The sequence below is a fragment of the Otolemur garnettii genome, unplaced genomic scaffold, assembly GCF_000181295.1.
Source record: "Otolemur garnettii isolate 467f Iridium unplaced genomic scaffold, OtoGar3 scaffold00031, whole genome shotgun sequence".
Classification (NCBI taxonomy): Eukaryota; Metazoa; Chordata; class Mammalia; order Primates; family Galagidae; genus Otolemur; species Otolemur garnettii.
In genome coordinates, this window is record NW_003852426.1 from 309,771 (window position 1) to 323,749 (window position 13,979).

General features: G+C 41.6%; 1 protein-coding gene across 1 annotated transcript; it reads left to right on the plus strand.

The window, feature by feature from the left end:
* Nucleotides 1-372: 372 nt before the first annotated feature.
* TRIM40 (tripartite motif containing 40) lies at nucleotides 373-12,569 on the plus strand. The gene is made up of 5 exons (XM_003789258.1): nucleotides 373-717; nucleotides 10,087-10,182; nucleotides 11,677-11,814; nucleotides 12,095-12,117; nucleotides 12,314-12,569. Exons 1-5 carry the CDS (start codon nucleotides 373-375, stop codon nucleotides 12,567-12,569), a joined length of 858 nt encoding a protein of 285 aa, XP_003789306.1.
* Nucleotides 12,570-13,979: the final 1,410 nt, after the last annotated feature.

The window sequence follows — 13,979 nt, forward strand, 5'->3', positions numbered from 1 at the left end:
GACAGTGACACCCTTGCCTTGTAATTTGGGGCCATAAAAATATTCACAGAAAGCTCTCAAGAGGGAAACAGAACTGGTTATTGAATCACCTGCTTCCCCCAAGTGTATGAAAAATAAAGACTTCAAACTTAGCAACAAATATGAGGAAACCAGAAGGTGCATGTCAAAACTGACAGGGTATTTCTGAAATTTGTGCAGAATCGTGGTTTGTGTGGTCCGTGCCGCTGCTCCCTTGATGGAACTTGAAGTTGGAAGCTAAGTCCTGTCCTCCGGGCTTCTCCAGGGCTGCCTTCTTCTGCCTACAAGCCTTCCGAAGACCCAGCAGAGAAGGAGGTCCTGTAGACAGGAGGCTGTTGGGGTGAGGAGGAGGCCATGCTCCCTTTATGCAAGGAGACCAAGGAGGCAGGAATCTGCCCCATTTGCCAGGAGTGCCTGAAGGAGGCAGTGAGCACCAACTGCGGACACCTATTCTGTAGAGTGTGCCTGACCCAGCACGTGGAGAAGGCCTCAACCTCCGGAGCCCTTTGCTGCCCTGTCTGCCGGAAGCCCTACTCTGAAGGGGTGCTGGGGAAAGGCTATATCTGCCTCAGCCACCAGAAGAGGGTGCGCATGTTTTGTGAGGAAAGGAGACTGCTTCTGTGTATGGAATGCCTGGTGTCCCCCGAACACAAGTCTCATCGGGAGCTGGCCATTGAAAATGCCATCAGCCACTACAAGGTAAGACTGGGTCACTGTGGCCGGCCTCCTGTCCTTGTGTCCTTGAGCTGCTCCTTCCTACATGTTCATTATGCCTGACCCCTCAGAGAGGGTCCACAACTGACACCTTTCTGTTTCTTCTGCTTCATCCTCCTTCGGACCCTTGTCTCTGCTTTTCTGTGTATATTTTGCTACTGACGTTAGTTTCAGTGCATCACTGTGAGTCTGTCTAAAAGAGGATACTGTCACTGTGGTGTCAGAGCTCCAGGAAGCATAGGCCACTGTCAGTCTGCTCATCTGGATAATGCAGATAATGTTCAACTCTTTTAGCACTCAGACTATTTGGCTCCCTGGTTGATAATACTAGAAACTTGGCTAGAAATGTAATCAGATTTTACACACACTAGTAATTCTCCTGTAAATATATTGAAACCTGGAAATTACCTGCGTGATTCTCTTTTTCCTACGTTTGTCTTTTCTTTCCTTTTCCTTTTTTTCTATAATACTTTTAATCTTATTTTGTTAGGTGTTTATTACAAAAGTTATGTATTTTTAGTAATAAATTCAGTAACCCTGAAAGGTATAAAGTCAAAACTAAACATCTTTCTTCCTCTCTCCTTCCATTCTCAGTCCCAGAGGTAGCCATTGTTAGATTTTTGTGTATCCTTCCAGAAAATTGTGTGTGTGTGTGTGTGTGAATCCACTCTTAAAAAAAAACTACACAAAAAATTACCTCTATGTTTTTTTCTGTAACTTATTTTTATCATCTAAAAATATCTTGGCCATGTTCTCACTTTCCATCAGTATGTTTAGATCTCTTGAATTCTTTTCCACAACTGCCTGATACTGAAGTGTATGAATATGCCATGAATTGGCAAACATTGCATTATTCCAGGCTATTGGGGTCTTTTTAAGATTACACACAATGTTGTAATAAACATCCTTCAACATATATTTTGGAGGACTTAGATTTTTCCAAGATATATTTTGGTGAAAGCATAAGGGAGGAATTTAACTTTACTGTTTCCACATTATAGTCAATTTGTCCTACCTATCAGCATTTATTAAATAATCCACATAGTTTCCCTTCTGATTTGGGTACCAACTTCATAATACGCCATCTATTCATGTTTGCTTGAATATTTTCTTGACTCTCTATTTTATTTTATTCTATTTCTGCTGATGAGTCAGATCATTTTAGACATTATAATTTGCAATATGTTTTAATGTCAGTTATTGTGATAGAATCCTCACAATACTTTTTTTTTTCAGATTTTTTTTTTTTTTTTTTTTTTTTTTTTTTTGCAGTTTTTGGCCAGGGCCGGGTTTGAACCCACCACCTCTGGTATATGGGGCTGGTGCCCTACTCCTTTGAGCCACAGGCGCTGCCCTATTTTTCAGATTTTTTTGCAAAGATTTGTGTATTTTTATTTCAATTAGCTTTAGAATTATTTTTACCCACCTTTCCCCCAACCCCAATCTAATTAACATTTGATCAGTTGGAATATTGGCAATATTTTTGCTTGATATCTTTCTAGCCAATAATAAAAGCCGAATTTGCAGAGAGAATATGCTATGATACAAGAAGAGAAAGTGGGAGTCCAGATTGGAGGTAACTATGAAAAGATGGAGAAATAATACAAAAAGCCAAAGAGACAAAGTTCTCTTTGATTCTAACATCATTCCCTCAAGATGCAGTGTCAGCAGGAGAGTGGGGACAGGCATGAGAAACCTAATCACTCACTAAGTGATTTTTTTTTTTTTAGAGACAGAGTGTCACTTTATCACCCTCGGTAGAGTGCCATGGCATCACACAGCTCACAGCAACCTCCAACACCTGGGCTCAGGCAATTCTCTTGCCTCAGCCTCCCAAGTAGCTGGGAATACATGCGCCCACCACAATGCCTGGCTATTTTTTTTGTTGCAGTTTGGCTGGGGCCGGGTTTGAACCCGCCACCCTCAGTATATGGGTCCGGCACTCTACTCACTGAGCCACAGGCACTGCCCTTTTTTTTTTTTTTTTGAGACGGAGTCTCAAGTTGTCGCCCTGTGTAGAGTGCCGTGGCATCATAGTCACAGCAACCTCCAATTCTTCTTCTCTTGCCTCAGTTTTTTTATTTCTAGTAAAAACAGGGGTCTCACTTTTGCTCAGGCTGATCTTGAACTCGTGAGCTCGAGCAATCCACCCCCCTTGCCCTCCCAGAGTGCTAGGATTACAGGCATAAACCACCGCTCCCAGCCACTAAATGATTTATTTATGTCTGTAGTTTGTGCTGGATGGTAGGTATGCTAGGTACTGTGGGAAGTAATCCTTGTCAAGTCTGTCCTTGAGTAATGACAAGAAAACTAAAACAAGTAAAATAACAACATTTGTTAATTAAAGCAAAACTTAATAATTCCTGCTGTGTGTTAGGAACTGCAGTACAAGCTAGGAATCAATGAGCAAGACAGATACTGCCATCCCTGATGCCGGGAACTTGTGTTTTAGTAAGAGAGATAGACAAGAAATAAAATGAATTCTAAGTGTTTAACGAGCTAAGGAAAAGAAGAAAGCAAGGCTCTGAGATGGGGAACAATGTGTGACCCATGTGAGTGATGGAGGAGTGACAGTGAAACTGAGAAGTGCACCAGTGCAAAGACTGGGAGGCAGGGAGCACATGCAGAAGCCCCAGCCCGCCGAAGTCTTGTTGCATTTGAAGAATTTATCATTAGAGTTTGAATCAACAGGATTTACTGATAATTTAGAAGTGAGGTGAGGGAATGAGGAGGATCAAAGATGACTTCATGAGTTTCTGGTTTGAGAAACTGAATGAATGATACAAAAGATAAGGGCTTGGGAGAACAGGTTTGAATGAAACATCGGAGTTTCATTTAGAACAAGTTGAGTCCAAGTTGAGACACATCAAAGTAGGATCTTAGATATGCAGTTGGATATAAAATCTAGATTTCTAGTATTTCCAGAACATAGAACAGTGATCTTATCAGAATAAAGATAATATTTAAGTCCAAGAGAACTGATTCTCTATCCTTAGGAAAGAAGTTCTGGGACAAGATTCTGGGAAAGGCCATGATTCAGATGTAGGGAGAGGAGGACGCAGCAAAGGAGACTTAGGATAAACTGCCAAAAAAAGGCAGGAGTAAAATAAGGGGAGTGGTATATTTTAAGAAGGGATAATAGATTGTGCTGAATGATGCTGTACACAGTAAGATGATGGCAGAGAAGTGAACCATTGACCGGGAGGAGATACACTGTATCATTATAACAGCAGGGAACAAAAGGAGGTGTCTGCAAGTGGAAGGAATTTTGCAGTTTTGGAGATAGTTTGGGTGTTCTGGGTTTTATTTTCTCAATAATATATATGTGAGGAAGGAACCTTCCCAGTGTGGGTAGAAATCTGGATGTGAAAGGTTTGAAAAGAGAGATGACTATGTGATATAGCTTGGAAAAGTGAACCTTTGAGAGACACTGGCTAGTATTGGCAAGCAGTTTGGAGCACCAGTTTGAAGCTTGAAACTGAGGGCTTTAACATGTTCCAAGGATACTTGAGGACAGTCAACCAAAAGGTAATGGCACATTTTACCCAAAGATAGGGAATTGTGTGAAAAATAATACAGAGAGGGAGAAGCAAGAGAGTTGAGGGTGTTTCTGAAGAAGCGATCATAATGGGGGCTCCAGGGTGTGTTTGCAGATGTTGATAGCACAATCTTGCAATTAAGGGGTTTTAAAATTTTTTTTAACTATGTGTTTATTTCTCTGATGTAAAATTTGTAAATTAAATATTATAAATTATATTCTTTTTAAAGGAATTATGTAATCCCTGACTGTATTCTAGAAAGACAGAAAAATTTATAAATCTAGAAAGTCATATTTGTGTATCTGTTTCCTCACTGACCAATGTTGACATCAATCATTTTAATGTGTTTTGCGGGTTTAATTAAGTGTGTAACAGTGACTTACATTGTTTGACTTTGCTTGATTAAAATGCTTCATTTGTGAAGACTCACTGGCTACATTTTCCCTTAGCATCAGGGAATAAATTCTACATGATTGCATCAAAGTACTTTATCTTTTGCATAATAAGCCACATTAGTTATGTTTCACCTATGTTTTTCATTCTGTTATTTCTCTTCTTTATAATTGTAATTTGGGGGCAAAAATTTTAGAAATTTGCATTTATGTGAGTTCCATTCATTTTAACAACATAAGCTCCATGTCTCTTTTTCTTTTTCTTTTTCTTTTTTTTTTTTTTGAGACAGAGTTTCACTATGTCACCCTCAGTAGAGTGCTTGACATAAATTAAGTTCTTATAATAAACTATTTTATTTTTACTCCAGTTCGTTGACTTTTTTTTTCTGTTTTAAGGTTATTATTAATGTAAGGGGGGTTTGTTGTTCGTGGGGTTTGTTTTTGTTTTTATTTTTAGAGAGAGATAGGATCTTGCTCTATCACTGCAGGTAAAGTGGAATAGGCTGATCATAGCTCAGTGTAACCTTAAATTTCTAGGCTCAAGTGGTCCTCTCAACTTTGACCCCCAAAGTGCTGAGATTGCAGGCAGGAGCCACTGTGTCCACCCATTATTATATATTTTTGATACTTGTTACTTTATGGCTCATCTTTAAGTCTAGCAGCATCTTTGCCATTTAATTTTTTTTTCTCTTCCTCCATATCCAGAGATTAACAGGTTTTTATTACCTGACATTTTGGTTGACTGTTCTTTCAGATGAATGCTCTCATACAAGGTTGCTAAGTTTTATAGAGGATTCCCTTAGATTTGGTCATGGCATTAAATTTGTTGGTTACTTTAAGAATCATCACTTTGAGGAGTTTCTTTCATTTTCTCAACCAGTAACTGGATATATCACTAAGAGTTTTCCTTTACATATCTGAATCATATTAACTTGTCTTTATTTAAAGTTCATGTGCCCTAACTCTATTTAAGAGTAGCTATATATTTTATAATGTTGGATTTTTACCAGTTTGGACTTGTAGATTCAAATAAGACTCTTTGCTGAGGTCATATATTTATGCATATATCCTTTAAGTTAATATTATGTTGTTTTCTAGATCATAATCATGAGGGAAATGTCATTTTTATCCACCTTGGGAAGCTATTTGTTCTTAAGGAGTGTGCATTTTGAAAGTTGGTAATATTATTTACTGTGTCAGAGATACATACTTTTCATCTAACAACTTTTTCTTTTATTTATTTGTTAGTAAGTTGAGAACAAATGTATGTTAATGTTGCTAGTTTCTCATGTTTCACCATCATTTAATGACTTTTTTTTTTTTTTTTTTTTGAGACAGAGTCTCAAGCTGTTGCCTTGGGTAGAGTGCCATAGCAACCTCCAACTCTTGGCCTCAAGTGATCCTCTTGCCTCAGTTTTTCTATTTTTTTTAAGTTATTTTATTTATTTATTTTATTTTATTTTTGCAGTTTTGGCTGGGGCCGGTTTCGAACCCACCACCCTGGGCATATGGGACCGGTGCCCTACTCCCTCAGCCACAGGCATGACCCAGTTTTTCTATTTTTTAGAGATGGGGTCTTGCTTTTGCTCAGGCTGGTCTTGAACGCATGAGCTCAAGCAACCCACCTGCCTTGGCCCCCCAGAGTATTTAATGACTTTTTATGAAAATTTTTTTGTTTTAATGTGATTTCAAGTGTGGAATCACAATTTATCTGCTACCTGACAAAGTGACAAACTTTTAAAAATATTCTTTAAAGCAAGACAGGCCTTAGACTACTTTCTATATTTCTTTTTTTTTTTTTCCTTTTTTTAATTGCTGAGGATTCATTGAGGATACAAGAAACCAGGTTACACTGATTGCATTTGTTGGGTAAAGTCCCTCTTATAATTGTGTCTTACCCCCAAAAGGTATGGCATACACCAAGACCCCACCCTCCTCCATCCTTCCCTCTCTCTCTGCTCTTCCTTTCCCCCACCTCTCCCTCCTTCTTTCTCTCTCTGCTCTCTACTTTCTGTATTTCAATTTATCTTTTTTTCTCTCAAAGGAATATCTTTTTTCTCTCTCTCTCTAAGTAAAAGTTTAAAGAATTTTGCTGGGTTTTTTTTTTTTTTTTTTGAGACAGAATCTCAACTTTGTTGCCATCAGTAGAGAGCCATAGTGTCATAGCTCATAGCGACCTCAAATTCTTGGGCTCAAGAGATCTACCCACCTTGGCCTCTCAGAGTACTAGGATTACAGCTGTGAGCCACCATGCCCAGCCCCAAGATTTGCTTTTTAATTCCAATGAGTGCCTTATTCACATGATATAAACCCATCAAATATCATTTTAATGAAAAAAGTTGATGAATAAGTATTTTTTTAAAACCAAAGACTTTACCTTATTCATTTTGAAAACTAACAATATGACTGTGTTATCTTCAATTGTTCCATGTGTTTATCTTTATTGCTGTTATCTTTGCTCTCTATCTTTGTTCTCTTTTCATTGCACAGTGTCTGTAGTTGAATGTATTAAACTTTAGACTTCCAGATGGTAGGACTGTGGCTTTTTGAACTGGACCTTGACAAGCCTGATTCTGACAGGCAGAAAGAATATTCCTGGCAGGGAGAAGCAAGAGATAAGCCATAAGGAGGGTGGCTGCACAGGTGTGTTCAGGAAACTGAAACAACCCTGTGAGCTGGTGAAGAGAGTCTGGAGGAGCACAGAGAACCCTGGAAATATAAATTGGGGGAGACCCATAAGCCATGCTCCTGTTAGCCAGTTATTACCTCCCACTCTGTCTATGAGTTTTTTATCCTCTCTGATGGGAAATGCCTGCAGGTAACACCCAGGCACATGGGTGTTTTTAAACATGGCGCATTTTTAACACCTTTGTGGTGACATCATTGTCTCCTCCTCTTACTGAAGCTCTGTTTCCTGAATGCCCTCGCTAACCTCTCACACACGGTCCTGGGGTCTCAATTTCAGCAACGGAATCTCAGACCATCTTGTCCATCCCTTGACTTCTACATGTACATCTCCAAAATCTCCTAAACAAAATTTTTTTGAAACATACTCTTCAGTTAATGAAGGAAGTTTGTCCTTATCTTTAGTTTACAAGTCCTTTTCTTGTGTTATTTATTTTCCATTTTATCACTATTCCTCTCCCATCCCCCCTCCATGGACAACCATTAAAGGCATTTGTTCTTTTTCTTATATGTAGAAGATTTGGCAAAACACATATTGCTGTATTTTGTGTTTGCATATTTAATTTATAAAATAGTATGATATTGTAGGCAACATCCTATTTCTTGCCTTTTCATTATACACCAAATCTTTAAGATCAATCCATGTTTTGCGGCAAACAGTCTTTGGCTTCTGACAGCTTCACAGGGTCCCACAGAGGGATCTGCCACATTTTACTTAACTATTTCCCCAAGAATGGACTTTACATGACCCCAACTCTGCTGCCACAAAAAATGATGTAGTGTGCATGTCCTCTCATGGCCTAAGTGAAGAATTCTCTAGTATATTGACCCAGAAATGGGACAACTGGATCACAGACGGAAGCACACATAGGTGCCTGGGACCCTCTGTGGAACGACTGAGCCAGCATACATCTCCAAGCCTGGGGTCCTCGTGCACCTCCCCCACCCTGGGAATATCCAGTTGTCTGATTTTTATTAATCTGAAAGACGTCAAATGATATTTGACTGCTGTGTTAATTGCCATTTCTCAAATCCAGAGGTTCTCAACCTGTGGGTCGCGACCCCTTTGGACTGTATTAAAGGTTCACAGCATTAGGAAGGTTGAGAACCACTGCTCTAATCACTGATGAGCTTGGGCATCTATTCTTCTGTATTATATAGCCTTTTGCATTTCCTCTTCTGTGAATTAACTGTGAGTTAATCTACTCTGCAGATTTTTCTGTTGGGCTTCTATCTTCTTGTTGACATATAGGCTTACCTTTCTCTATTCTGCATATAACTTTCTTGTTGATTAAAGACATTGAAGATATCATCTCTTAATATCTCATTTCTCTGTTAATTTTGTCCATAGTGCTGTCATTAACAGAAATACTTGATGTAATCAAATTTTAAAATTCCCTCATGGTTTGTGCTTTGAGGGGATTACTTAAAACAACTTTCTCTACACCCAGGTCTCAAATCTACATGCTAACATTTTTTTCTGTTTATTTTATAATTTTACCTTTCACACTTAGGTCTTTGATACATGTGGAGTCCACCTTCACACATAGTTCTAGGTAGGGAACCAGTTCTACTGCTCTATTATTGTAAACCTGTTTTCTCAAGTCCATCTTGTTCAGATTCTGTCCTTTCACACTGATTTGTATGCTGCCTTTTCTTTTTAAATTCCTTTATAAAACGAGCCTGAGCTCTCTCTTTCATTTTCTATTTCTTCTTGCCCCAGTACTATTGTTATTACTATGGCTTTGAATGCTTTTTTATCTGGTAGGGCAAGTACCTTTTGCAGCTAATCCCACAGTGGATTACAAAAAGAAGGTTTCCAGGGTCTTTTGTTGATACCCTCCCCTTTCTTCCACTTTGATTCATTACAGGCCTATGTTGATATCAGGACTAGCTTTGTTTATTTTTGCTTCTCTTATAGTTTATCAAAAACCTAAAAGTGAACCTTTTTTTAAGAAATTCAAATCATCCACTCTGTGCACAGTTTTAAGGACACACTGACCTCTCCAGATACTGATTTAAGATTGAAAGAGAGAGACCAGGCTTGGTGGTTCACACTTGTAAACTTAGCACTCAGGGTTTGAAACCAGCATAAGCAAGAGCAAGACCCTATCTCTACTAAAAGTAGAAAAATAGCCAGGTGGGGTGGCAGGTGCCTGAGTTCCCAGCTACTCGGGAGGCTGAGGCAGGAGGATGGCTTGAACCCAGGAGTTTGAGGTTGCTAAGAGCTAAGCTGATGCCATGGCAGTCTAACCGAGAGAGCACATGCCTGCCTGGGGCTGTGGGTTTGCACCCAATCAAGGGTTCTTGCTGGCCTTGCTGGAGAGGACCAGGGAGGAGCGGTACCAGAGGTTGTCACCTCCTCTTTAATACATTTCTCTCCAGACTGGCTTCACTTGTTAATGTGAAGTAGTAAGAAGTGCCAGAAGATCGTCATGTAACTTTTATATGTTGGGAGAAAAGCACCCTGAAGTCAATAAGAAATGGTTCTGATACTGTTATTTTGGTGTAGTTCTAAGACTTAAAAAAATTATTCATTACCTTTTTCTCATAATTATCCTTTAAATAAAATCTCAAGTTCCTTTCGCCAAGCATGACACCTGAAAGGCACTTATTTTTAGGCAGAATTTTGTATTTGCCTCATCCTGGCTTTCAGAACCCCACTGTATTCCATCGCCTCCTCCCCATGGGCGCCACCCTCACCCCAATCTGACAAGCAGGTGTGTCTGTGTCTTTAGGAACGACTCAACCGCCGGAGCAGGAAGCTCAGAAAGGACATTGGAGAACTTCATCGGCTCAAGGCTCAGGAGGAGGAGAAGCTGCAGGCTCTGCAGGTGGGTTTCTCGGCTTCCTGGGGAGGACCAGCTTGAATCCTCAGGGGCCCTTACTTCCTGTTCTGCACACCTGTCCCTGGAGCAACCCTATGTGTGGGGGGCTTATGAAGGCTGAAAATCTGGTGTCGGCCTTGGCGTCAGGCTTGCTAGCTGAGTGACTTCGGGCAAGTTAAGCCCCTGATCTTCATGTGACTTACGTGTTAACTGAAAAGCAATCCTGGTAGAGCCCGCTCTACCTCGCTCACAGTACGGACCAAAGGAGACAAGCGCCTCACAAATTGAAAATTACACAAGCCACGGCTCTCCTTTCTGTCTCTGAGAATATACCTTTCTTTTCCTTTTGCTCATTTGAGCATGACATCTCTCTCCTTACCTTCTAACCTAAAAAGGGCTAAATGCAGGCTGTGAGAAGGTGTGGCCAACTGACGTGTGTGTCCATTTGTGTGTATATGTGTGTGGCTCTGTATGTGTCCTTGTGTGTCTCTCTACATGTACGTGTGTTATGTATGTGTCTGTGTGTCTGTATGTATGTGTCTAGGAGTGGGTTAGTGTGTGTTACATGTGTATGTATGTATACACACATGTATGTGTGTCCCTTTAAGTATGTAAATGTGTGTGGTGTGTGTAAATGCATGTATGTGTGTATATGCATGTGTCTGTGTGTTTGTATGTGTATATATGTGCATATATGTGTAAATGTGTGTATATCTGTGTGTGTGTCTAGGAGTGTGTATGTGTGTTATGTGTATCTGTGAGTGTATGTGCATATGTGTGGTTCTCTGTGTGTAAGTGTGTACATGTGTGTGCCTGTGTGTATATGGATAAATCTATGTATGTTGTATATGTATATATTGTGTACATGTGCACATGTGTGTATATTTGTGTCTATGTGAGTTGGTGTGTGTACATGTGTATATGTATGTATGCATGCATTTATGTTTCTCTGTCTTTGTATGTGTGTAGGTGTGTAGTCTGAGTGTATATGTCTATATGTGTGTGTGTATGTATGTATGTCCCTTGAGTATGTGTGTATGTGTGTATGTGTGTTACGTGTATGTCTGTGTGTACCTAGGTGTATTAATGCATGTCTGTGTTAGTGTGTGCCTGGGTTTGTCTCTGTGTATGTGGGTATGTGTGTCTCTGTGTGTGTGCATACATGTGTTTGTGTGTCTGTGTTTCCCTCCAGGGAAAGACATGGCATCTGTAGACATTCACAAGAGTGTGAGGTGGGAAGGAGAGCTGTCTCTGCCTTTGTGAGGATCGCAGCTGCCTCTGCAACACCTACACATGGAGAGGCAGCCCCATGAGGGAGGGGGACCGAGGACTCTGCACCCACACTCAGATTTTCAGAGACTGGCAAGGACCAGGAGGCAGCCATCTGACACTGAATCTTCCCCCTTTCTATTGTTTCAGGTAGACCATGGGAACCACAGGCTGGAGGCTGAGCTGAAGGGCGAGCACCAACTCAGCAGACAGCTGGATGCCCTCCCTCAGCAGCATCTGGACCAGCTGGAGGAAATGTCAGCAGAGGTGGTCAGAATCCTTGACATCTCCAGGGCAGTAGCACAGCTCAGCAGCCTGGTCACTGATCTGGAGAGGACAGCCAAGGAGCTAGATGCCAACACACTGAAGGTGCAATCCTGAGGCCTTTCTCAAAGGCTGGGATTCTCCCCAAATGCTAGGTGTAAGAGGGAGGGGCTCATGTGACATGTGGTGGCATGTGCTGGTGGTGGCTTGTCTCAGACCACACAGTGCTTCTGCAGTAGTGTGGGTACAAAAGAAGGGTGATATCCCCTCATTTCTCAAGGTGACACACCAGAGTAGCCTCCAAGAGTGAGTTGGGAAGGGCATTTGGAAGTGATGGGAACTTGTGAACTGATTGTGATCCTTACTCTCTTTCTCTCTCTCCTAGAATGCCAGTGACTTACTGATAAGGTATGAGCCATCCTTCATTCCTTCCCACATGTGGACAAATGTACAAACCCACGCAACATAGATGCACACAGGGCCTAATGTAGGTCAAGGAGACCACTGCTCCGTTAGCTTTCGTATCTTCATGCTATATAGCCAGTGGAAGATTCAATGGAATATGTGAATATAATGAATTTATGAAGGATTTCTTTGTTTCTAGGAGTGCTCCAGAGAAATTAGAGATTATTTATCCTGAGCTGGAGAAAAAAGTCAATGAATCACTTCTTCAGCCCTCCTCCACAGCTCTGACCTGTTCACGCCCGGGCCACCTCATTTCAGACTCACCTCGGCCTCCTCTCTCTCCTTCCTCCAACCTGTCCAGCCCCCCGTTAGGTGTACCCAATGCATCTTCAGGACCGCCATCTCCTGAACGCTTCCCCATTTCCTCATACCTACAGACATCACCTAATGCCTAACCCTCTGACTCTTGGATAATAGCCGCAGCCTCCTTCCTGAATCAGGTGATGGGTGGGCCTGCCACTGTGGCAGTCAGAATCCATGATCTCCAGGACCATTTGCAAGGTCACCATTTTACCTGTGGACTGGTGGTAGTGCCCACATCTCATGATCTCATATTAAAATGGGAGAGCCCAGACATCTGAACGGCATGAGCCCACCAGTGGTGATGCCACCTCAGCACAGTGAGCCCAGCAGGTGCATTGAAAGGAACATTCCTCTTGAGCTCCCGTAACATCTGTTGTCTGCGCCACTCACCCAACACTCAAGCATTATTGCTGTGACAGATGGACTCAGAGACATCCACCCCATGAGCCTTGCCTTTGGTATTTGTGCCCCATGTAGTCCCTTCCCCTTCAGTGTGAGTGAGATCTGTGACTTGCTTCTTATCAATGGAACATGGCAAAGGTGATGGGGTGTCCCTCCGGAGACTGTGTTGCTCGAATTGGACTCCTCTTTCCTAGCAGACTCACTCTAGAGACTCTTCTTTCTGTCTTGATGAGTGAGTGGCCCCATGGCAAGGACCTGCAGGCAACGCCTAGGAGCCAAGAACAACCTACAGTCTGCAGCCTCCAGCCAGCAAAAAGCAGAGGCTCTCAGGCTTGTGGCTGCAAGAATCTAAATCCTGGCTAGGCACAATGACTCATGCCTGTAATCCTAGCACTCTGGAAGGCTGAAGAGGGTGGATTGCCTGAGCTCACAGGTTCGAGACTACCCTGAGCCAGATGGAGACCTTGTCTCTAAAAATAGCCAGGTGCTGTGTTGAGTGCCTGTAGTCCCAGCTACTCAGGAGGCTAAGGCAAGAGAATCACTTGAACACGAGTTTGAGTTTGTTGTGAGCTATGATGCCATGGCACTCTACCAAGGGAGACAAGGTGAGACTCTGTCTCTTAAAAAAAAAAAAACTGGGCAGTGCCTGTGGTTCAGTGGGTAGGGCACCAGCCCCATATACAGAGGGTGGTGGGTTTGAACCCAGCCCCAGCCAAACTGCTATAAAAAAAAATAGCTGGACATTCTGGTGGGAGCCTATAGTCCCAGCTACCTGGGAGGCTAAGGCGGGAGTTGCTTAAGCCCAGGAGTTAGAGGTTGCTGTGAGCTGTGATGCCACGGCACTCTACCAAGAGTATTAAAGTGAGACTCTGTCTCTTTAAAAAAAAAAAGTTTATCTTGTCAACAACCTGAGTTGAAAGCAGATTCCTCTCCAAAGCTATGCCCAAATTTCTGAACCATGGGAACTGTGAGACAATAAATATGTGTTGTTTTAAGACAGTAAATTTGTGGCAATTTTTAGGGATCAGTAGATTACTAACACCGTTGTATATCAGTAATTTGTACATATGTCTCACTTCTTTGGGTGAAGCAGTGCCTGA

Excerpts from the sequence above, each read along its gene's own strand:
- TRIM40 (XM_003789258.1), top strand. The coding sequence starts at position 373 with ATGCTCCCTTTATGCAAGGAGACCAAGGAGGCAGGAATCTGCCCCATT. Across the intron at positions 718-10,086 it reads ATGCCATCAGCCACTACAAG|GAACGACTCAACCGCCGGAG; the intron begins GTAAGACTGGGT and ends CTGTGTCTTTAG. Across the intron at positions 11,815-12,094 it reads TAGATGCCAACACACTGAAG|AATGCCAGTGACTTACTGAT; the intron begins GTGCAATCCTGA and ends TCTCTCTCCTAG.